The following is a 23928-nucleotide window of genomic DNA, read 5'->3' as shown; positions in this document are numbered from 1 at the left end:
AAAAAATTTTTTTTAAAAAGCTCAATGTTTGGCAGATAAGCAGTGTGATTGCCTGAATGTTTGTAATGTCGATACAACTATACTTATGTCTACATCTAATACAAAGTGCGAAACAAAGAAGGGACCCAAAGAGTCAGAGAGAAGAAAATTGCTCCCAGGCTTCCTTTAATTACTCAAATCAGCTGTTAGTATTCGATATCTAGCAGTTGAGTTGTGTAGCAAAGAGGTCCACCTGCTGTGCTTCTTTTATTTCACCCACTGTGGTCCTTGTTTTAATGTGATGCGGCAGAGATTATTACCTGTGCATCTGACCGGTGTCCTGTTCGGAATAAACGGCCACGGTTCGAATCCCCAGCTCGGTGCAGGCTCTGAACACTCGGATAGCGATCTCACCTGGAAGACAAGAGGAGGAAACATACACTGCTCAAAAAAATAAAGGGAACACTTAAACAACACAATGTAACTCCAAGTCAATCGCACTTCTGGGAAATCAACCTGTCCAGTTAGGAAGCAACACTGATTGTGAATCAATTTCACCTGCTGTTGTGCAAATGGGAACAGACAACAGGTGGAAATGAGAGGAAATTAGCAAAACAACCCATAGAAAGGAATGTTTCTGCTCAAACTGTCAGAAACAGACTCCATGAGGGTGGTACGAGGGCCCGACGTCCACAAGTGGGGTCTGTGCTTACAGCCCAACACCGTGCAGGGCGACTGGCATTTGCCAAAGAACACCAAGATTGGCAGCTTCTCCGTCGGCGCCCTGTGCTCTTCACGGATGAGAGCAGGTTCACACTGAGCACATGTGACAGACGTGACGGAGTCTGGAGACGCCGTGGAGAATGTTCTGCTGCCTGCAACATCCTCCAGCGTGACCGGTTTGGCGGTGGGTCAGCAACGATCTGGGGAGGCATTTCCTTGGAGGGCCGCACAGCCCTCCATGTGCTAGCCAGAGGTACCCTGACTGCCATGAGGTACCGGGATGAGATCCTCAGACCCATTGGAAGACCAGATGCTGGTGCAGTGGGCCCTGGGTTCCTTCTGATGCATGACGATGCTCGGCCTCATGTGGCTGGAGTGTGTCAGCAGTTCCTGCCTGATGAAGGCATCGATGCTATGGACCGGCCTGCCCGTTCCCCAGACCTGAATCCAATCCAGCACATCTGGGACATCGTGTCTCGTTCCGTCCACCAAACGCCACGTCGCACCACAGACTGTCCAGGACTCGACTCGATTCCACTATGTAATGAATAAAGATTTTCAACTGGAATATTTCATTCATTGAGATCTAGGATGTGTTGTTTAAGTGTTCCCTTTATTTTTTTTGAGCGGTGTATACAAGAGATGGATGGTGAAAGTGGCTTTGTTTCCATCCCTTCCTTCCTTTCTTCAATCTTATAACCTTAATGTCTTTCTTTTTGATGTATAATTTAGCAGATTGCACGTTACATGTGTGTAGCGGGAGGCTGTAGTTCTCGCTCTTTCATCATAAGCACACACCTTATAGCATTCTATCAACATCCTGTGGCCCTATTTTGCTACTACTAATGCCTCCGCTGAGAGCAGAAAATAAACTTTGAATTTTTCATGCCATACCACATGCCATGTGAAAACAAGACAAATCCATCTGGTGTACTTCATCACACTGTGCACAAAAATACAGCGACGACAACAACACACTGCAACAAGTCAACTGATTTTTTTTTTTTTTTTTTTTGTCTAAACGCAGTGTAAAATCTCAGCTTTAGACAAACAAAACACTCCACGACTTTTATCTTCCTGTCATGAGAACCAAATGCTTGTTTTCCAAGTGGAACGGTATTTTGGGGAGAAATAAAAAAAAAAGTTTAGTTCCTTGAAGAGGAGGACAGCATGCAGCTTTGAAAAATGGAAAACACAACAATATGAACATACTGTAGATGGCATGAAAATATGAGAAAGGACAAGGAGGAGAGAATGAGATGGTTTGAGAAAAGAAACGGATGAAAAGCAGCTGATTTAAAAGGAGAAATGCAAAAAGAAGATTTGAGAACAGAGGAACACAGTTTGACAAAGTGACAAATAAGTGGAGAGGAGGCAATAGTGGTGGAGGGAAATGAGGTAAGGAATAAAAAAAAAAAAAATCTTTTAAAAGAGTGAAAGGGACCAAAGTCACGGGGGGGGAGAGGCCAGTGGCTTAGAGGAAAATCACATCTGACAAGTGCTGCAAAAGACAGGGGGAGGTGAGGGAGAGAAGGTGGTGAGGGGGGGAGGAGGGGGGGAAGAACGCAGAAATGAAAATAAAAGGAGGAGAATATTAGTGGAGGAGCAGAGAAGCAATGGCAGAGAGGGGATGTGCTTGGTGAAGTGGAATCTGGGTTGATATGATATAATGGTCGAGCTCCTCATCTCCACACACACACACACACAGAGAGAGAGAGAGAGAGAGTCCCAGTGCACTCCAGTGTGATGAATATGATCTAATGTGATGTTGATATCATATCAGTCTGCGTGCGAGTACGAAGCCGAGACCGCGACCTATTTGAATCAAACTGATGGATTAAAGCAGCTTGGTAAAGACTCTACAGGTGATCAGGGTAAACATTTCAACTAGCAGACATCCCCATCAAACTTCATCAGATGATTACTCGGGTTCGGAAAACAGTTGTTGTTTTTTATTATTATTACAAGTTTTCTGAAATGCTGTGCTTTGATATGCAAATGAGTGCTTAGCTGATTAAATATGAACCATTTTGCATACATTTCGAGAACAAAAATCTGAACACCGTATTAAGCCAGGTTTAAAATTATTCTTTCATTTTTGACATATTTGAGTCAAAGATTTTTACTGAGGGAATTTTAGATATCTCTTACGGTCAAAAGCCATACAAAAATTCAATTTTCATCATATTTTTTTGAAATAATATGTCATACAGGAGACTATGAATGATATGTGAACAAACCCGTCTGTAAAACCTTCAAATGGGAATAAAAACTGAAAAAGCTTAAGTGCTATTGAAGTGGAGATTTCTGGCTCAAAGTACAAGAAAAAAACTCGTTTTGAAGAAACGGTTACATGTACTGTAAAGGCTATTTCTTTAAAAGGAGGTTTTTTTTCGCCTATTCTGAGACAGAAATCTCCATTTCAGTAGCACCTACACACACACACCAAACTTTGCAGTTGCATCTGTATCTATATTCTGAAGGGTTTTACAGAGGGGTTTGTTCACATCATTCATATAGTATTTTATATAGGCTATCTTTTTGTGATTTTAGGAGGCATCTATAAACACAAATAAACAAAGTGTAGTAAAATAAACACCCAAATGTGTATTATGGATATTTTCTTTACACTATTCTGGAAGAAGACATGCTATGGAAGCATATTTGGAAGTGTATATTTTTACCTGCAGTGTCTCACCTTATGAGAGGGTGGCGGTGAATCCAAGATAGTGGGGCTGGGCAATAAATCTATATTATACTGATATTGTGATATGAGACTGGGTGTCGTCTTAAATTTTGGACATCGTAAATATTTTCTTTTTCCTGGTTTTAAAGGCAGCATTGCGTGTTTGAGCTTGCCAGACTGTTCTAGCTGTTCTATTATTAGCCTTTAGCCACTTAATCATTACATCCACATTACTTGTATTTATTCATCAAAAACGTCATTGTGCAAATATTTTGTGATAGCATTAGTAGTCATCTCTAAACTATCGTCGGAATCGCAATATCAAGGAATTGAAACCAAAAATATCAACATTGATTTTGTCCATGTCACCCATCCCTGTATGCATGCATGCAGCAGGGAGCCTATAGAGCCCCACATGTGTCCAGAATAGAAACAGTACTGAAAGCCAATGCACCAATCAAACTGGAATAATTAAACGATGAACCAAATTAGGCTTTTTAAATGTGTCCACACGAATGGATCGAATGGGAGGCTCTAAAAAGTAATTAGGATAAAAGGCGTGAATACATTTATTTATCACTCAAACACTCAGTGTCAACTGACAGAGCTAATAATTGCACCCTGACGGCCTCTCTGGACAGTATTAGCATTAAGAGGAAGTGGTCCTGTGATAAGAAGTATTGCCAGAGTACATCAGTGATGTTTATGCTGCGTGTAACAACCACTGCTTTGTGTTTAGAAAAGTACCGGCTTCTCTATAATTATATTCCCATTCAGACCCAGAGAGGAAGAAATAAATACCTTCTACTTTCATGCCAATTTTTATTTAGCTTTGAAAACCTGTTTATCTCTGTGACTGTGTGTGGAGCATAAAATTAAAAAGTAGTTCAGTACACAGCTCCTGGTAGAACAGTGGTGGTGGCGGCTCCACATCTGTTCCCACTATTTTCTGCTAGCCCACTGCTAGGTAGCGTAGCCGCCCCTATAAAATGTGTGCTTAAATATTAGCACGTGTCAAGACAAACTGAAAACTTGGCATTCAAAATTTAGACATCCGGGAGTCTTTGTGTCCCTCAGGAAGCTTTTTCCTTCCATTATAAATGAAATGGTATTAAACTATTTAATTTAATGGTGCTGTCTGGATTGCTCGTCTTCTTCCGGAGGTGAATTATTACTGTTATGGTGGGAGATGAAGGTTTTTACCTCTGTTGGCCACCATGACTTTCTTGATTGGTTGATACTCGCTGTGCGGGGCAGAGTGGGCGGATCGGGAGAGAACACATACCCTCCTGACGGCCAACAGGCCGAGTCCACCTCGGACTGCAGCAAACCTCAGCATCCTGAGAGGAAGAAAAAAAAAAACCATGTTTAGTACACACGAACGATGTCTCTATATGATTCAAACTTAACAGCAATAGGTGAGGTAATAGGTGCAGAGATTATATACATTATGTCACGCTCTTAAGCAACATCACATTCAATGAATCAAACATGTAAATCTACAATTCATACTTTCCCTACAGTGTCTATGTAGTAAATTTGCTAAGTTTAGTTTCTCATGTGACTAAAGACGTTTTTTAAGGAAAATAAGAGGATAATAATGCTTTGAAGAACCAGGTGTGAGCCTTGTTTGGAGAGATTAAATCTACAAAAGCGCCGCTTAAGCTGCTGCCGAAGCTTGTGTACTCCTTTCAGCTTTGAAAATGTTACCTGGCCTTGTGCTGATATTTACAAGGAATCCTGGATTTATTGTGGTAATAAGGAGGAAAGAGCTGTATTATTCATAAATGGTTTGACGCCCGTTGCTATGGAAGTTTGTGACAACAGTGTTACCATCTAATACACATTTGGGTATAAGCAATTTGCTATCAGGATGACTGGAAGTGTTATAGGTAGAGAAACGATTAAAATAATAAAGATTTCAGCCCTATAATCACAGCATGATGAACACTAACATGGGTCAGAATCTATACATACATGTAACACTTGTCTTTGGTAAGATATGTAAAAAAAAAAAGGCCAATTTTCATTAACAGAAATGATGATCGCTGATCATTACATAATGAAAGGGCTCTGTAATCACACCAAGTGGTCTTAAAATAATAAGTTATGCATTAAGGCAAATTATGGGACTTGTGGTATACTTTGAGGTAGTGATTATAGTTTGAAAAAACACTCATAAAAGAGTTTAGTACGGCGGGAAGGAAAGCTTACGGCTGACTGAGAAACAAAAAAGTTACACCCAAACAGGCTCCAAGACAGCAGCGTTAGATATTCATAAAAAGGACCGAGGGAGTTAGACAGCCAATCAGCTGCTGCTGCTCCGCTTACCGGCAGCCAATCAGCTCCAAGCGCGCCCAATTAAAAGAAATGAGTTTCAGGTGTGTTCGTTTCACAACACGAAGGCACAAATTGCCAAAGTTACATACAACCATACGAACTGGCACCATTACTAATCCTCCGAGACTTCAGTTGTAGAAGAAGAAACAAAGAACGTGCACAATTTTTATCTTTCAAAATAAACAACCTGTTTTATACATAATACTAACATCACAGCTCGGTGGCAACATTGTACATCAACAATTCCCCAAATGTAATTATCGAACTAAAACGAAGCACACTGTTACCAACAAGCTGACAACATGTAACAGCCACATAGCACAGGTGTCCAAATATATACTTGTACATTAACGCATAGGTACGCGCGCGAAAGTGCAAAAAAATGCAACTACTGTATACTCATTTAACGTGGGGAAGCTGGCAGGTGGTGCTCCAGAGAGAGGATGCTGCTTCTTCTGCTCTGACTATAAACCTGCACTTCACTGGCAGTCCTTGGCTGCCCCGCTGTGGTCAAACACCGGTACTGCAGTCAATTGAAGCTAACCAGGAATCCTTGAATTTGGAAATAATTAAATAAACCAAACTAAACACATTTACCACATTGTATTTAACACTACATTTATCTTATTATACGCTTCAGGAATAAAGCAAAAACAAGCCCCAAAAAAAACTACACAAGCCAGGTCCTAAAATCAAACTTTAATCCTTCTTCAAACACTCAGCTTTTCACAGATACACAACAAAAAGTCCTTCTCTGAGCCATGCACAGTCATTTCCTGTTTTTGACTCATGGTTGCAGAGTTTCATTTAAAGATGCATTATGTCCAGTATTAATGTAAAGGTAATGAACACTACTATTTGTCTATTGTACTTAAAATCAACTAACAGCATCAACAAACATCAATTCAAATGTCTACCGGTGTATTAGACCATCTAGTTTTAAACTTTTTAGCATATGATGAGATAAAATTCAACCTATCCCATCATTCTCTGGGTGAAATGCAGGGAGATACTGTGGACAAGTGTCAGGCAAGTGACATATTCACAGATATTTAGAATTATGTAAAGAAATTAAACAGAAATCACACTGATTTAGTTACATAAAACTAGGAGGGGGTTCCCGTTTATTACTGCTGTGTTAGAAGGCATATTCAGTGTCTCACACTGGAAGAGGTGAATAGTCTGACTTGTGGAAAGAATGTGGACAGACGGCTGAGACATTAGATCACCCAGATTGGATGGCATTTGAATGGCAAGTCAACACGGCAAAGGTACTTTTTCTACTCAAGTTCTCCTTTTCAGGAGGAACTTTTATTCCGACTGACAGCATTTTAAATGGGTCTGGGAAATAAAAAAATAAAAAAATTAAGAATCAACTGGGAAGAACCGAGTCAAGAATCAATGAATCAATGCATTTGCCCTAAAACTGTCTGAACACAGCACACAGTGGAAACTCAGGCTGAAACAATATACTGTAGCTACACAAAAGCACCAGTGTCACAGTGAAACAGATACAGTTTCCCTGATTACAACAGGGACACAACAGCAGACAAGAGCCAGACACACATTCAAAATGAGCCTTTCTTCAAAAGTTATTGCACTTTTGCTTTTTATATTGTGAACTTTAAAAGAAAAAGAAAATCAACTATAATTTGTAGCATGTGCAAAAAGTTCATCCACCATTCTTCTTGAAGTCTAATGTCTCAATGTCAATAAATCATGATGCCTTATTGGACCTGTCCTGACTGGTAAGCAGTGCAAGAACTATCATTAAGAATCAGCAGCCATTCAGAGCTTTATACATTTTGTGACTCTTTAAATCTTGTGATAACCTTAAACGTTTTGCTGCCATGTCTTTAAAAAACAAGATCTGGAAGACAGAGAATGTAAAGTGTATTTGTATAGTACCTTTCACAGATATAAAATCACAAAGTGCCTCACAATAATAAAACAGCCCACACGCAGCATGATTTTGAACAGTTAAAATCACTACAAACGACAAAACACACGAGGACACAAAATGGGAGATAAGCCAGTAAAAGGTTAATAAATAAAAGAAGCTATTTATACAGGCTAACTAAAAGCCTGTCTTAATAAAACTGTTTTTCACTGTCTTTTAAAAAATGTCGCATGAGTCGAGAGATCATAGTGGCAGGGGGAGAGCGTTCCAAAAGCACCACAACCACTCACAGTAGAGTTGGGTTGGGTTGGGGCGGGACTTCAAGTTGGCTCTGCAGAGCCCCTCTGAGAGAGTGAAACTAAGAAGATGCTGGCTTCTGCAACAGAACGAAGATCCAAAGCAGACTTCAAAATCCACCATGAATTACTTCCAGAACTGAAAGCTGGGGCTGCTGGAGCGGTTGTCACAGTCCACTGACCAGAACATCATCCCTGGTAATCTGCATGGGGATCTTAAAACATGCTACGTGTGAAGTACAGCCTAAAAATATGCCAGAACTGAAAGTGATCTGCAAAGATCATAAATCAAGGATAGAAACTCTCAGCTGGCTGAGTCTGAATGCTTCTGCCATCTGCCAAAGGGGGGGGTCACTAAGTACACTACTGACCGCTGTGGGATATGCCTACTGTGTAATGCCAAGTGCCATGAAATAACCTATGTTGTGATTTGGCGCTATATAAATAAAGTTGAATTGAATTGAATAATGTTCATGCACTAAATAGTGAAATAAATAGTGCATTACCATGAACATTTGAAGACAGGCTCATTTTAATGTGTCTTCACTGCAGGGGTCGTTTTAATTCTGATTTCCCACTTTGAAAATCAACGAAATGTGCAATTTGCCTGCGGGTGCCCAAACCTCTGCATATATCTGTATATATTGTAAAAGCTACGTGGATATGATGGCCAAAGAATAAATTCAGTAGAGGTATTATTGGCTGCCAATTTCTCTCAACAGAAACAGAGATCTGCAATAAATTCTTTAAGGACCCATGAATGATATTTTAAGGATGTTACAATGAAATGATCAAATCTGTGCACAGCTCCTCTATAATCAACCCAAACTACTGCAGGGACGTCACTTAACATTTCTATTAGTTTTATCGGTTTCCTGGTGGGTTTTGTAGAAAAATAACCAATAACGAAATCAGTCACAACCCCAGCAGGCATTGATTCAGGACCATAAATGACATGTACAGGCAACAACATTAAAATATTATTAGCTGGCAGCCCGATGATGGTTAATTAGAAATGTGATCCGTCATCTAAAATTTTCTTTGATCTTCAAAATGTCTGGAAATCTATAAGGAGGTGACGGGGACGTGCGGAGGAGAGGAACGTCCTGACCTGGAATAAGTACAGCGTGAAGCTTCCACAGATCATAAACGAACCGAGGTGTTGTAAATGACGGTTGATTTAAATCAACCCAAATCACAAGTTATCCTGCTCCTCCTAGAATATGGAGCAGAGTGACGCTGAGTGACGCTGACAGACGAGACAAGTGGAAGTGTGACACCAACGATCAGGCCTCTATCTCAGGTAATACGGATACACTAGTGTTTTTAACTGCTCATAACCATCCGCTGTAGTGATTACCATGCATGTACTCCCGCAAGACCACCAACCTTCCCTTTAGCTCCATCTTCAGCATCCTTCTCCTGATATACGCAGCCTCTCCTCTCACAACCTGACCTGCATCTCCTCATTACTGCCGACAAAATATCTTTGCATCTTCAGCTCTTCACCTCCAGCTCCACCTACTGACTTTTAATCAGTACGGCAGCCTGCAAACAACCTACTGATACTACTATCTTGGAAACCCTCCCTCGCGCTTTTGCTGGTCCCTTTCTGTCGTAAATCACTCTTAAAACTTTTACCCCGCCCTGCCGCCGCCCTCCTCTTTGAAGCACTCTTTCCTTTCTGCGTTACACTCCACGTGTTTGTAATAGTATAAATCGGTACTTGAGACAAATGTAGCTCCCTGTTTTGATTCAACAAAAGAACGGCATCATTCAAGGTTTCACTTGAACAAACAGAAAACAAACATCATCATTCTCTGTTTGTCATCTCATCACTTCTGTCCTCTCACATCATTCTCTCATTCTGAGATCTTGTCAGTATCTTTACTGTCAACTCTCTGCACTTACGGATGCGTCCAAAAATAAAAACAGCCTCAGGAAGTGATTGACAGGTTGTGTGATTCACATTGCCAGAACACAATAGATTGTGGTATAAGAGAAATGTCAGATGGCGGAAAAGTCCAGCTGTGACGCTACAATTTGAGTGTCATTTTTGGTTTGGGCACCCGAGTGTCATTTTGCTCATTTTGCTCCAGATCTGACTATAAATACTACACAGATACAACTGGTCATGGAAAGGATTAGTGTTTGGGTTAGCTGCTAACTTACTGCCAAAGTCTTGACAGCTGAAAGATCACTGAAGGTGTGTGTATGCTTTGAAAATGTCCGCGCTTGAACACCTTCACAAACAACTGGTGAAAATAAAACGTAAGGCTGTGCAGTGATTCCCCTTTTTCACAGTTAATGTAGATAATGAAAACTGTTGAATGTGCAAGTGACCACAAAATTATTTATTTTTTTTAAATATGAGCTATACGATGATGAAAACATTTTACAGCAGGACGTCTTGGTCTATTCTGAGGTCTGAGTCATAGTTTAACTAACAGAGAGGGAGTTTGGACTTGTAACACTTCAAAATTAAAGAGCACTCTTAAAATGCTGTTTAGAAAGTTGTGTGAAAGCCTCAAGGGTTTTCACCTACCAATGACTGACTGATCATTTTTGGAATAAAGACAGCGATGAATAATTTCTTACAGGACGGTAAATTTAAATCAGGAAAGTTTAAAGGAAAGGAAAACAGAACTAACAGAAATTAAAACGTCATTATTGAGCAACAAGACATAAACATGTGATCAACAGCGAGACACTCCAGACAACATTTGTTGTTGACTCATGTCCAGTAATTGGACAGAAGGATGCAACACAACAGCCTGCCGTCTTTTCATGAGCAGTTTCTGTTGCTCTCACTGTCACTGTAAATCCAGGTACGATCAGTGTGACCAGACAAAACGGCATCATTGCCTTTTCTAAAGTCCAAACAAACATTAACAAAGTGTCTCCATCCTGCAGCCAACACAAGAACAAAGTCCACTTACAGTCATGTACTTTAATCATGCCTTAAAATAATCCAAATTATTCCAGCGTGTCATCAAATATTACCCGAGTGAATACAGTAAAATGCAACGTATATTTGAAACAGCTCTGTCTGATATGGAATGAATACACTGCAATGCTCCAATAAATACATCTTCGGTTAACAGTGGAGTTACTGTCATCAATTTCCACTAGGTGTCTGAAACACTGAAGCAATGCCGATCAGATATATTGATGGAGTGACGTATAAATGGGCCAATGTCTTATGATCAGTTATTGTTGATCTGAATGGCTGACAGCTGTAATGTTGTCAAACAGTCTGACTCATGTCAAACATTAACTGTATTTTTTTTGACACTCTGTTCAAACTCCACCTGATACTTAAACAGCCCAACACACACAGAGATACATAAAGAGTGGACAAAATAACAGGAACATTTTGCAGTTTAACCCACACTGAAACAATTCTTGCGAAATGCACTTCATCGAGAGACTGTCCTTCTGAAGAGGATATGTGAACATGCATGGATTGCATTAAACAGTTTTGTTATGTGCATATTGTGTGGAGGAGAAAATGAGAGAAGGATCTACAGTGGTTTAATTAACAGAAGCAGAATATCCAAATAACCTTTACAAACTGAACTGTTTCCGAAAGCTCACATCGGGATGGGTTTCGTAACAAGATCACAGATCAGAGAACTCACGTGATCAAAAGGTCACAGTAATTTATCACAGTAGTTTATGTGAGGTATAATAAACGGGTTCATATGCTTTCTTGTGTTAGCAGCTGCAGTTTAAAAAAGCTTCAGTATCACCCATAAACAAACAGTGGATTAACACCCTGTTTCAGCGGATCGTAAAGTACCTGTTTGTTTTAATGAATAAGAATCATTTCTAAATTCTTGTTTATATTTTCCATTTAGAAAGTAATGGAGTTGTTAAGTTTAAAGATAACTATAAATAATCCTTTGGTAAATATTCCACTGGCACCGATTACAACACAGGAATTCAACCATTGTCTTTTACCAAGTCCAAGAAATAGTGGAAACGTGTTAGTTTAACTTCAAAAGTTAATTTAGTTCACCTCCAGGTATCAATATGTAATTGTTGAAGCATCAATGCTTTCGGTCTGTAATTGAAGTCAATGAGCAATGCTGTTTGACATTTATTACAAGAACGGCACTGTGAAGCTGTCCGATACCATAAAAACTCCTCACCAGCCAAACCCTGAATGTCACAAGTCAACACAAGGCCTGAAAGAAATTATAGCTGGAGAGGAAAATGGAATGTAGATATTTTTAAGCCAAACGTACTCCATGACCTTCTGTCTTTCTGTTGTCAGTCTCTAAATCTTCCTCACACCAAACACAAACAGGCACAAACAATCCCAAGTCTCCCTAAAAGCAAACCAAATGACCAAAACCTTCTTTAGTTTTCAGTTTATATCTCTCAGCACAGCAAAATCACTTAAAATAAGCACTCCCACCGGCGTGCACCCGACACTCCTCTGTCCGAGGTCAAACGTCAGAGGCTACTGAGAGCAACTGCTGCGTACCGGGCAGCTTTAAGAGGACCACAGTTCATACATTAACTTCTTACAGATCAAAGTTCTGCTCTGTTTTGACGCACACCGTCTGCGATATTGTGACACACAAACACACATTAGTCGCTTCACAGTTTCAACTTTGGCCTATTTGACGGGTTACAGGGAAAGTCCCAGCACTTGTGCAATAACACAGAGTCTAGCTTTTCACACCTTTACAGCACCTGTCTGGTCATTCAGAATTATCACCGCAGGAAAAACTCATCATGGACTGTATGTGAGTTAATCTTGAAAGTGTGAGATGATACTACCTCTCCTACAAAGGGTGAACATTAGATCCTTTGGGACAGGTTTTTGTGGGCCCTTCCCTTCCTTATATACAAAGCCCTTAATGAGACAGCTCCATCACATCTTAAAGACCTCATAGTACCATGTTACATGTATTGTGGTTCAGTTTCCAAAAGTAGGCTGGGAAGCAGAGCCGTCAGCTGTCAGGCTCCATGTCCTGCTGAATCAGCTCCCAGTTTAGGTTAGAGAGACAGACACCCTACTTTCAAGATTACAACTTTCCTTTTTGATAAATCATATAGTTAGAGACATCCTGGAGTTATGCTGCTATAAGCCTCGGTTGCTTTAGCATTGCTGTTTTAATGTGACTGTTTATTGTTTCATTAGCTTGCTGTAAGCTCTTGAGTGTTGGGACCATGTTGAATGGTGATTGTACAATATAAAACAAATTCTATTGAAACACACTGGTTATCTGCAGCTTCCTTTATTACTTTAACCTTCCTTCCTGGTGTATTTATATTCCATGGTGCAGCTCATAATTCAAACTAAAAGGGCACTCGGAGAGCTCCAGTGCACTCTTCTATGATCTGACCAGTTTCTCTTCTCACCAATGAGACGTTGTCCCCGAGTGCTATAATGACTGCTTGCCGTGTTAAGTTTTGGCAAGTACATGTGTAGACAATTACTGGTACTCATGAATGTGGATTGAGATGCAGTCATCATATTTATGGAATGGCCTGTGTTTTGGCTCTATAAATCTTTACTGCTATCTGTTGGATTTCACCATGTGTCCTACCTCCCAAATTTAATGAAAGTGAAAAAGTATCACTGATTCAGATCCGCTTCAGAAAGTAAAGAGGTCCTGAAGTGCTTCATCCTTCCACTAGGTTTTATGAAAATCGGAATCGCTAGTTTTCCGGTAAACCTGCTGACAAACAAACAAACAAACAAACAAACACGCATAACCTCCTTGACAGAAGTAACTAGAGAGCCAATAAACAAAAAAATGCTTTTAATATAAGACATCAAAATGCACAAGTTCTATCAAATAGCTTCAAAGCACATCATATACTTTTTCTCTTTGCTGCTGTTATACTGTATGACCATGATATTGTGACTTTGGAAAACTTGGATCGAGATGTAATTTGCTGATTATATTCTGCTGGCTTAAATTATGCATATAATGAGCCCACCAGTGGGTCAGATAGAGTTAAACTGTGAATCCAGTGCATGTCTTTAGCTTCCTAGTGTAGAGAAACAGTTAGGAACACTTTCTCAGACGAGACGAGAATTATAGGACTCTCACTTTACTTCGAATATACAAGACAATACATTGCAGACAGCTGTGAAAATGCACTCTCAACATGCAAGATGACAAAGAAGTCTGGCCTACAAAAGTTTAACAAATCAATCCGACACACATAAATCTTTTTCTGCAGACTGGCTAGAGATAAAAGTAATTTCACTTCAGTCCAAATGCTTCCTACAAAATCGTTTTTCATTAGGAGAGAGAGTGAACAACAACAACAAATGGAAAATAGATGTGCATCCATCCACGCTCCCTTCCTTCCTCTCTCCTTCCAGCTCAGCAGTTTCCTCTTCTAACCTACCTGCCTCTGAGCCTGATGGGCAGAAGTGATGTGACTCGGAGTGTGTAAACTGGGACAAAACAAATCTCTTCGAACATGAAAGCAGACAACATTTCTCTAATGGTTCTATTAAAGGTTTTGAGCCATGATCTGAATCTGAAAAATGCAAACAGGCAGCCAGGATGTTTGTGTCCTCGCTCTCTTACACTTAAAAAGAACTTTAGCCTTAGCTTCTCCAAGACTGTGCAATAAAAAACTGAGTAAAGAAATAGAAATCAGACTTTAAGCTGCCTGAAGGCGGTTATCCTTCCACAAAACCAACCAGGGATAAAAGTTTAACGTAACACAAACTCACACAGTTGGAACAAGGTTACCAAAGCTCACTGAGCAGACAAAACAAATACTTGTCACTTGACTAAAAAAGTGGGCATGTGGAGCCAGACAGGTTAGAACATATCGAGCTTGTGGAAAGATAGATTACCGCATTGAATTCACAAGCGGAAACAAGAAACACTCCCATCCTCCCAACAGCACCTGGAAAAAAGTTGCTCTAAAATGTACGATTCAAAAGACATTTCACTGACTTTACACTTGTCAACTCTAATTCTAAATATTAACAAACCCACAGAGATGCCGTTACTTATTTGAACGTATCAAAGTCAACAAATACACCAAATGGTGTTAGACTATAACAAAGTGTTCCCTTTTGACTTTCCCTGTCACGCAGCATCTGCCGCTTTAGCAGCTGTATCAACATGACGCTCCATCCTCCTGCTGCGGCAGACGTCCCCTTTAGGACACACTATAAGTTGGAAAAACAAAATTTCTTTAAAACAAATGTTACTTTTTTCTTATTTGCACTGAACTGCAGCAGTTTAGTAGAAGCCAGGAATTAATTAGTCCCGTTTTCCATTTTGAGGATCTGGACCGTATCAAAAACATGCAGTTGTTCTCCAGCTGTTTTAAGAGAGAGCTGTGATTTGTAGGGTTTCTATTGTTAAGACAAGTCTTTAAATTGTGTGTTGTAATGGGAGCAGCAGTAAAAAAAAATCGTTAGCTTATAAAGACAATATGGAGGAGAAAACTAGGAACCCAAGATGATCTTAATATCACATCCCTCAGAGGTTAATTGGTAGAATCAGAGTTACTGTTGGTTCAATGGCACCACTTGTCCCACATTCTTCTTCTGGCAGTATGAAAAGAAGGTCCAGTGTTTCTGAAAAAACTATAAATAATGCCACTTTTCAGTCTTCATTTCTTGGGAGCTCTTCAATAAAAGGTCACGACCCCAATTAACTGAGAGGTCTGAAGGACCAAGAAAAATGCTGAGGGCATCCTGAACTGTCGTCTTTGCAATCTATTCTATTTTCATGACAACTATTGTCTACATTAGGGAACATTATGTTACCATTAGCACATGTTGTTTACAACATCCATCTCTTATCGAGCCTACAGGGTTTGTTAACAAAATGTTCCAGGTAAAACATGACATATCATGGAATGAAAAATATGTTTTTATGATTCAGATATAGAAGATGAGGCAAGAAGACAATGCGAATGTGCAGCATCCTAAACCAGACACCAAGGTACACCAACATGGATGAATGTCCTTTTTAAGTGCACTTGTTGGTACCACTTTTGATGCAAAACACTCCAGTTGTCTCTGCACTTTTCCCCAACAGCGAGAGCTCCATCATTTCATTTATGCTGAAAACCATTTCAGGAAATAAGATTTAAATGGCTTTTTTAAAACATGACATACAAATGAGTGAAGCCTCGCTTCTTGGAATAGAATATTCTCTGACCATCTCAGATCTCCTTGCATCCTGCCAGAGAAAACCTAAACTTAAGGGCTACTGCGGCAACAAACACAAACTCCTGATGGTAGCAACACCATACAACAAGTATTGTCAAATAATAAAGTACCCGGTGTGACGGTCGAAGGTGTAGCTGATCGTTCAAAGGGGCTACAGTGACTTTGCAGCGCAACAACTCCTGTTTTAGCCCCGTCTAAAGCAGTGGTCTCCAACCAGAAGATCGCGATCTTCCCAGTAGATGATGGACCTCTCAAGAGGAAAAAAAGGCTGGAGACCCAATTTAAAGGGTTTGTTTTTGCCACTGACAGGTTCAGACCTTTAATATAATCGTGTGGCAACATTTTGAAAATGATCCCTAACCCGAAACAGAAGTCCCACTCAATTCTTCCTCAACGCAACAACTTAAGCTGCAGCATCACCTCCACTTTATGTGCAGGAACAGTACTTGCTATTGGAAAAAGTTCTTTTGTATAAGATTTCTTCTCTTTGTAGCCAGAGTTGGTCATTCCAGTCAAAATAGTCATTAAAGCCCCAACGGTCTGCACGGTGCAGTCTATGGACAGGACTGTTTGCACCTATTTGTATCCCAACAAGCCGCAGCTTCAGTGTATGCCTGTCCAGCTCGGGTAGTCTATGAAAGCTGCACAAAGTGTTGCGCGATATTTGGTTGGCACAATTTGAAAAATGCACAAACCACTTTCACCACAATTTCTTCCGGGCACTCCTCTCTCTCTCTCTCTCTCCAACCCTCATCTCTTCAACATTATCTTCCATTCAGTGGATGTACAGCGACAGGACAAAGTATTACATTAACAGGCCATATTGTAGCTGCATACTGATGCGCTGTCGTTCAGCAGTGGACCAAATTCAAGAGTTTTTGTCCCCTTTTCCTTGCGTTTCATGCGTCAAACGAGCACCGTTGTAGTTCCAAGAGCACCTCGTGTTTTTGCGTTCTCCGTGTGAAATGGAAATAAAGTAAGTTTGCCTGTGCACGTCAAGAAACCTCTGCATCATTAACTTAGGCATCATTGCAACGAGAAACGCCATCAAGGTGAACGAGCGAACGTGCATCAAACATACGAGGCCGCTGCGGTCACTTTAGGAGGCCTCAGACATCCGCCCGCATGTTTCTGCTCGAGAATAAACTGCACATTCTGCTGATGACTGCATCAAAGTGACGGTCCTGCGCATGATCACTGCACAGCTCCCACTATGCCTCGCTGAAATCCGGGACGGGACAGCTGTTCGTGTACATCAGGGGTGTCAAACATGCGGCCCACGGGCCGGATGCGGCCCCCCAGTGGGACAAGCTCGGCCCGCCGGATGACTTTGCTAAGTGTGAAAATTACAGAAAGACATGAAATTGCATTTCTATGAGAATATGGAGGTTTATGAGTACAAACGTTTTGTAATTTTTTTTTAAATCGATCCAGTAATTGCTTCAAAAACAGCGTAAATGCTCCGGAGGCAGCAGCGCTCGCTGCTCGCTTTGTGACGCGTTTCACGTCAAACGCGTCACAAAGAGATCCCAGGCAGATAAACAGCGGGCTGATGTCTTGAGTTTTTGGTCTTTATGTTTCTAGTTTATTGTAGAAAATACCTTAAAATAGGGTTTATCATCCAAAAACCTTCACCAATGATTTAAACACAGAGAAATATTGTCGTTATGTATGCGTTATTGTTAAGAGAAATTACTCAAGAGGCTTGGTTCAAAATCAAAACACATCCGACATTTTATTCTTGCAAAAAGGAGCAACTACATGCACCCTCAAAGAGAGGTGTGCAGCAACGCTCCCAGATCTCCTGCTTTCATAACAGTGTGACAAAACAGTTGACAGTCACCCCCTTATTCCCTTTGTATCTGCTTTCGTATAGTAATTCACAAGATAAGGACACAGGGGAGTCGTCAATTAGATGCGGAAAGTAAAACAAAAAGGAACCACTTGCAAATAAGAGAGAAAACAGAAGAGACTTTCCGGAGCCACAATGCAAACGAGAGGAAGAGACAAATCTTCTTTTTTTTTTCCCATCAGTTATTATGCTGTGATTTTACTGGTCTGGCCCACTTGAGATCAAAGTGGGCCTTAACTAAAATGAGTTTGACACCCCTGGTGTACATGCTTGTTTGATGTGGGGTAAAAAAAAAAAAAAAAAAAAAGTTGCTTCGAGGATGGCACAACGGTGAAAGAGCAGAAACCGAATTTCTGCATTCACAGAACCAAGGAGAACGACTATTTACACACAGTCGCAAAGCTCCCTTTTATGCGTGGTTTACAAGTAAACAAGCATTTTTATGCAATCTGCAAGTTTCAGTTTGCAAACAATTCCCCTCCTGTACACGAGCACGCCGGGAAATGTAGTCCTCCCTATTGGTACGCTACCTACCTTCTGGTACAAGAGCTCCACCGTTCACATGTTTCATTTTAAACGCTGCAGGTGTGTAACAGCAGCTGAGGGGAGCAGTGCTGACCAACACCACAGCATACCACGAAATAAATGTCGAGTTAAACGTTTCTGTGTGCACATTATAGTCAAAGTAAACAATGACATAAATCCTGTATAGCTAAAAAAAAAAAAAAAAAAAAACCCAACTTTCATGAATAAAATACATTTTCTAACAGTATATATATATACACACACACATAACGAAAAATGTAAGTTCCCGACTGTAAATACCAACACAAATAACTCGACTTAAAGAACTCGGCGTGTACTTTGTGGACAAGTTTTGTTTGGTTCAGGTTTGGTCACACGCAAGTTGCACGTTTCCTTCTGCAGCCGTGACAGTTCACTTACACTTTCAACACCTTGTGTACCCACGTTGACAGCAAGAACACACACACACACACACACACACACACACACACACACACACACACACACTCTGGACGAAAAAGGGAAATGCTTTCATTTTTTTTTTTTTAAGTCAAATGCATTCAATGGCAGCCACACACACACACACGTTGTCCATCAGTACTCACATGCTGGTGCTCTGCCGGTATCAGTAAATGCTGCGAATCCGCTGCCAAGTAATCGGACACCGACTGTAACCGGTCGACAATCAAGAAGAGTGTTTATAGGTGTGCGTTTTCCTTTTTTGTTTGCCAACCTCACGCACGCACACGCGCACACACACACACACACACAACTGCAAGACACGCTGCTCGGAAGAGGAAGAGGGAGATAAGTGGGTTTATATGTACACACGGACACACGGAGCCACTTCGGGATGGCCGAGCGGGCGCTCAAAGCGTCGACACGCACGCTGTCACGCACACGCACGCACACACACACACGCTATCTCTCTCTCTCTCTCTCTCTCTTGTTCAGTCCCTCATATGTAGTAAAGGCGCTAAGGGCTTGAAGCTCGTTGCTAACTGTCTACTGTGGCTAACTGAGCTAACAGCTGGCACCGTCTGCGTCCGTCTGGCGGATGTAGGAGTCTGCTGCTGCGCCTGCCTCCCACTGCTAAGCTCTCTCTCTCTCTCTCTCTCTCCCGCTCTCTCTCATGCTCTCTCGCTCCGTAAAGGTTTCATCCCTCTCTTTGGACGTGACGCAATCAGACGCGCCCCCCCGCCCCCTCCTCTTCCCCGCCCCTCTCCGCTCTCAGCCAATCACAGAGGATGACACGGCAGCACGCAAGTGAGCGGCACGATTTAAAGAACTCCAGATTTAAGGAGGACCCCCCCCCCCCCCACCAACGCAGCATGACGTCATTACAACGCCACAATGTAATAAATAGCAGGTATGGTGTGGTAACAACATGAAAGGGACGCCTCTGCATTGTGAAGTCTGAGTAAATGCTGTTTCTCAGTTATTAACCCTTATAAAACATGCCCTTTTCACTGCGGACGTTTGACTCGTCAAATTATGAAAAGCACAGGGGTTTGAAATTATATTAATGAGGGGCCTGTATTAAAGTGCACAAGACAAGGGGCTTGAAACTAAAGATTCTGAGAAATTCTAAGAGAAACAGAACTTGCACTTGTTTGTTTCTGGTCCTGTAAACCTTCAGTATACACTACAGCGGATGATAGCAAGGTGTACTGACTTAATTTTGTCAGGTTTCTAGAAATAGAATCCAGGTAAAGTACTCTAACTCTCAGATGTTGTATTTTACTGAATCCATGTCGGTGTGAAAGAAGCAGTGGCGCTGAAAGAGTGATATAACCCACCTTCTGTCAAAAAGTGATGGATGGTGACCTTTGACCTGACCTGTCAAGTGATTTATGAAGTAAGGTATTTATGGTGGATGACCTCACCATCCATCACTTTTTTGACAGAAGGTGGGTTATAGCACTCTCTGTGCTGTCTCATACTAACACAAAATTCTGTTGTAAAGTCAAAAAAGTGACATTTTCATATGCACATTTTACAATTTATTTACATTTTACAATGGAGCTGAGAAAGAAAGTAAGTGAACGTGTTTACTTTAAACAAGTCTTGTTTGTTTCAGGTATACACACTAGTTTTATATATATATATATATATATATATATATATATATATATTGTATGCTGCTGTAGCGAAAACATTTCGGGGATTAATAAAGTAACTACCTAACCTAACCTAACCTAACCTAGTTGCAAATGTCTTGAAACAACTGTGCATTTAGAGAAAATAAATAGGTAAATATTTACTATTATGCAAATATGTGTTGGGTACTTTTCTACAGAGAAACATGCAGTACAACTGAAGAAAAATCAATTTTCTAGTCATAAATGAGTAACAAATTCATGTTTATACTGGCTCATGTGAGGGGAAAAAAATCATCAGAACAGTCTGCTTCAAAGCTCAATAGAGATAACTCAAACATCTGCCCCATTATTAACCCTGTAGTTATTACAAAATTATACAGATTTCTCTAACATGCTTTCTTTTAAATAATTCTGAAAAGTTAAGCTGACCACTAAAAGAATGGTGGTGAGTCTGTTTTTTGTCTTTCAAAATTGTTGCAGTTATGGTAGTAAAGTCTGGGTGTGTTTAAATAAGCACTGACGAAAGAAAGGAAGGAAACTTCATACTCACTTTTTTTTATTTTTAATATACCAGTTTGATGTATTAATGTGTTTATTCTTTCATTCATTTTATGTTCGAGAAACATCCGTTTCTTCTCTTTGTACTTGTGTTTAACTTTCATATCTGAGGTAACTGGTGAACATTTGAAAACTAAGCACTTATGCCAGGTTAAAAAGTTGGATGAAAAGAAGAAGCTCAGAGTTTATGTGAAAGGAGAGAAAATCTCTGGATCAGGGAACAACTGAAAGGGACAGGATTTGATTACAGACTCTTAAAATGGTTCTTTGTAGTCCTGCTTTGTAAAGCAGACAATAGACTATCGTTTTATCTCAAGAATCATGCAGTATACTGACAAAACTGTGAGGACGTTGAATTAAAGCAATCCATTCATTACCTCTTTTATCCCAACATATAAAGGCTCGATCCTCCTCTAATTTAAAGGGGAAAGACAGAAACACTAGAAACTTATTATTGTGATATTTTGATGACAATTAACGGTGAAGTGTTAGAAAAATTACTCAAGAGGCTTGCTTCAAAATCAAACATATCGGACATTTTATTCTTGCAAGAAGGAGCAACTACATGCACCCTCAAAGAGAGGTGTCCAGCAATGCTCCCAGATCTCCTCCATAGGGCAGCTTTTATACAGTGTGACAAAACAGTTGACAGTCACCCCCTTATTCCCTTTGTATCTGCTTTCCTATGATAATACTGAGTTGGTTGTAGGTCACAAGATAAGGACACAGGGGAGTCGTCAATTAGATGCGGAAAGTAAAACAAAAAGGAATCACTTGCAAATAAGAGAGAAAACAGAAGAGACTTTCCGGAGCCGCAATGCAAACGAGAGGAAGAGACAAATCTTTTTTTTTCCATCATTAAGTCAGGAAGAAATACAACCAACACTCTCCTCAAGAAAACCAGAAGATCACAAATTGATTTTCCTCTTAATTTCCTTCAAAGTATAAGTGAATATCAACATCTACACGTGGTGACGTGAGGACAGAAGTTCACTAACTCTCACACACACACACACACACACACACACACACACACACACACACACACACACACACACACACACACACACACACACACACACACACACACACACACACACACACACACACACACACACACACACACACACAATTACATCCAAGGCCCTGACACAGTTACACACATAGATTATTGTTTCTCAACTTCTGTTTGCGCTCTTATCAGCTCCAGAAAACACAGTCTGTGTCAATGACATTTAATGACTGAACTAGCAGGGGCAGCAATTAATGTGCACATCAGTGATGTAGTCATAGGACTTAATTAGCGAATCCAATGTAACACTACGTAGGTACACTACTATGTAACACTACTATGTAACACTACTATGTAACACTACGCAACAAACATCAACTCAGTTGCAGTGAGACTGGGATTCCTGATCCGTTCATATGACCTACCATTTGTCTTTGCCTTGACCTACTTTTTTTCTGAGCCACAGCATGCCAAAGTGTTGCATCAGCAAGCGCTGGTGTAGTCAGGCTACACTGGGCCCCACTATAGGAATTTCTATGGGGTCCCTTTCTTCTTTAACAGACTCTCAGTATGGAGTCTATCATCATGTCGTGCAGTATTTATCATTGTCACCTTTTACTTGAATGGGCAGTTCGTTTCTGGAGAAAAAATGTTCAAAGTGATTAAAGCAACCTGCTTTCGTAAAGTAAGACATGCTGAAAGAATGTTGATATTTGACATTAAATGTTAACGAGACAGCTTTCAGTAAGTACAGCAACTAATGTGCTCAATATCAATACACTATTAAAGGTCCCATATCTTACATTTTTCGGTTGTTTTACTTGCAGTCTTGATATCCAGAAAAATATATTTATGTGCTTTTAAAGATTAAAAACCATCTCTATATATTTCTACATGTCCACTCTTGAGATTCTTTCTGAAGCTCTAACAACAACAGGTTGTTTTGTGTCTGTATATTTAAGGCACATTGATATCAATGGCCCTCTCTTCTGATTGACTGACTCTTTCCTGAGTAGCACATGCCCAGGCCAACCAGAGGCTTTCTTTGGTCTCACAGCTTGCTGGTTCTGCTGTGTTTTCTCCTTCACATAAAAGGTAAGACAGTAAGCCATGCTGAGGGCGGAAATATGATATGAGCATGAGTTTGTGACATCACAAACAAATGGAAGTCTAAACGACACAGTTGATGATAATGGACTGTGTGCATTTCTCTGGCGACTGAACATTTTGAAACTTACTTATACATTTTGACGCTTTCACACTATTTACAAAGCACCTAGACCTGCCTTATTGTCAAAAAATTAAAGGAAATCTGAATTTATACAATATGGTACCTTTAAGTGCCAGCAGTGGATGGAAAGTGAAGAAAAAGTTCTCAGGTTTTTTTTCATGATAATGTGATGGCTCTTCTGCCAGATATTACACAGCCAACCTTCGAAAGGTGTTCAACAGACTCTGTCCCGTGTGTATTATTCCACAAGTGATAAAACTTTAAGTTTTAAAGCTTTGTTCTCATTTGTCCAAGAAGGGCAAAGCAAGTTCTCACTTCTCTCCTTTCATGAAAACGGACTGAATCATTATGTCAGCTGTCCAAGCAATTTAAAGTCACTTTCTTTTGCAGTTCTACAAGTTCGGCTTTTCTAGTGTTCGTGAAGGACAGCTACTTTACACTCAGAGCACACTTTACATAGCATTGCCTCTCAGTGAGATGCATACATAACAGTGTTACACGCATTCCTGCTATTGTACATGCAGTCTTGTGTTTTTTAAGTGGAAAAAGAG

The 23928-nt window shown here is 40.4% G+C and overlaps 1 protein-coding gene across 1 annotated transcript in view; it reads right to left on the bottom strand.

Moving 5' to 3' along the window:
• Positions 1-19237, bottom strand: part of pcxb (pyruvate carboxylase b) — a 285890-nt gene extending 266653 nt beyond the window's left edge. Inside the window, exons 1-3 of the mRNA XM_069717004.1 lie at positions 19080-19237; positions 4592-4728; positions 300-393 (exon numbers count right to left, since the gene is read on the bottom strand). Coding sequence (XP_069573105.1) covers positions 300-393; positions 4592-4728; positions 19080-19081 — 233 coding nt within the window. The 5' untranslated portion in view covers positions 19082-19237. The remainder of the gene's footprint in view (positions 1-299; positions 394-4591; positions 4729-19079) is intronic.
• Between the last annotated feature and the right edge of the window lie 4691 nt (positions 19238-23928).

The sequence above is a fragment of the Brachyistius frenatus genome, unplaced genomic scaffold (genome assembly GCF_029030835.1).
Source record: "Brachyistius frenatus isolate BFR_SWC_R1_liver_20210118 unplaced genomic scaffold, ASM2903083v1 Contig_166, whole genome shotgun sequence".
Lineage (NCBI taxonomy): Eukaryota > Metazoa > Chordata > Actinopteri > Embiotocidae > Brachyistius > Brachyistius frenatus.
This window is presented reverse-complemented; position numbering and strand designations above follow the sequence as displayed.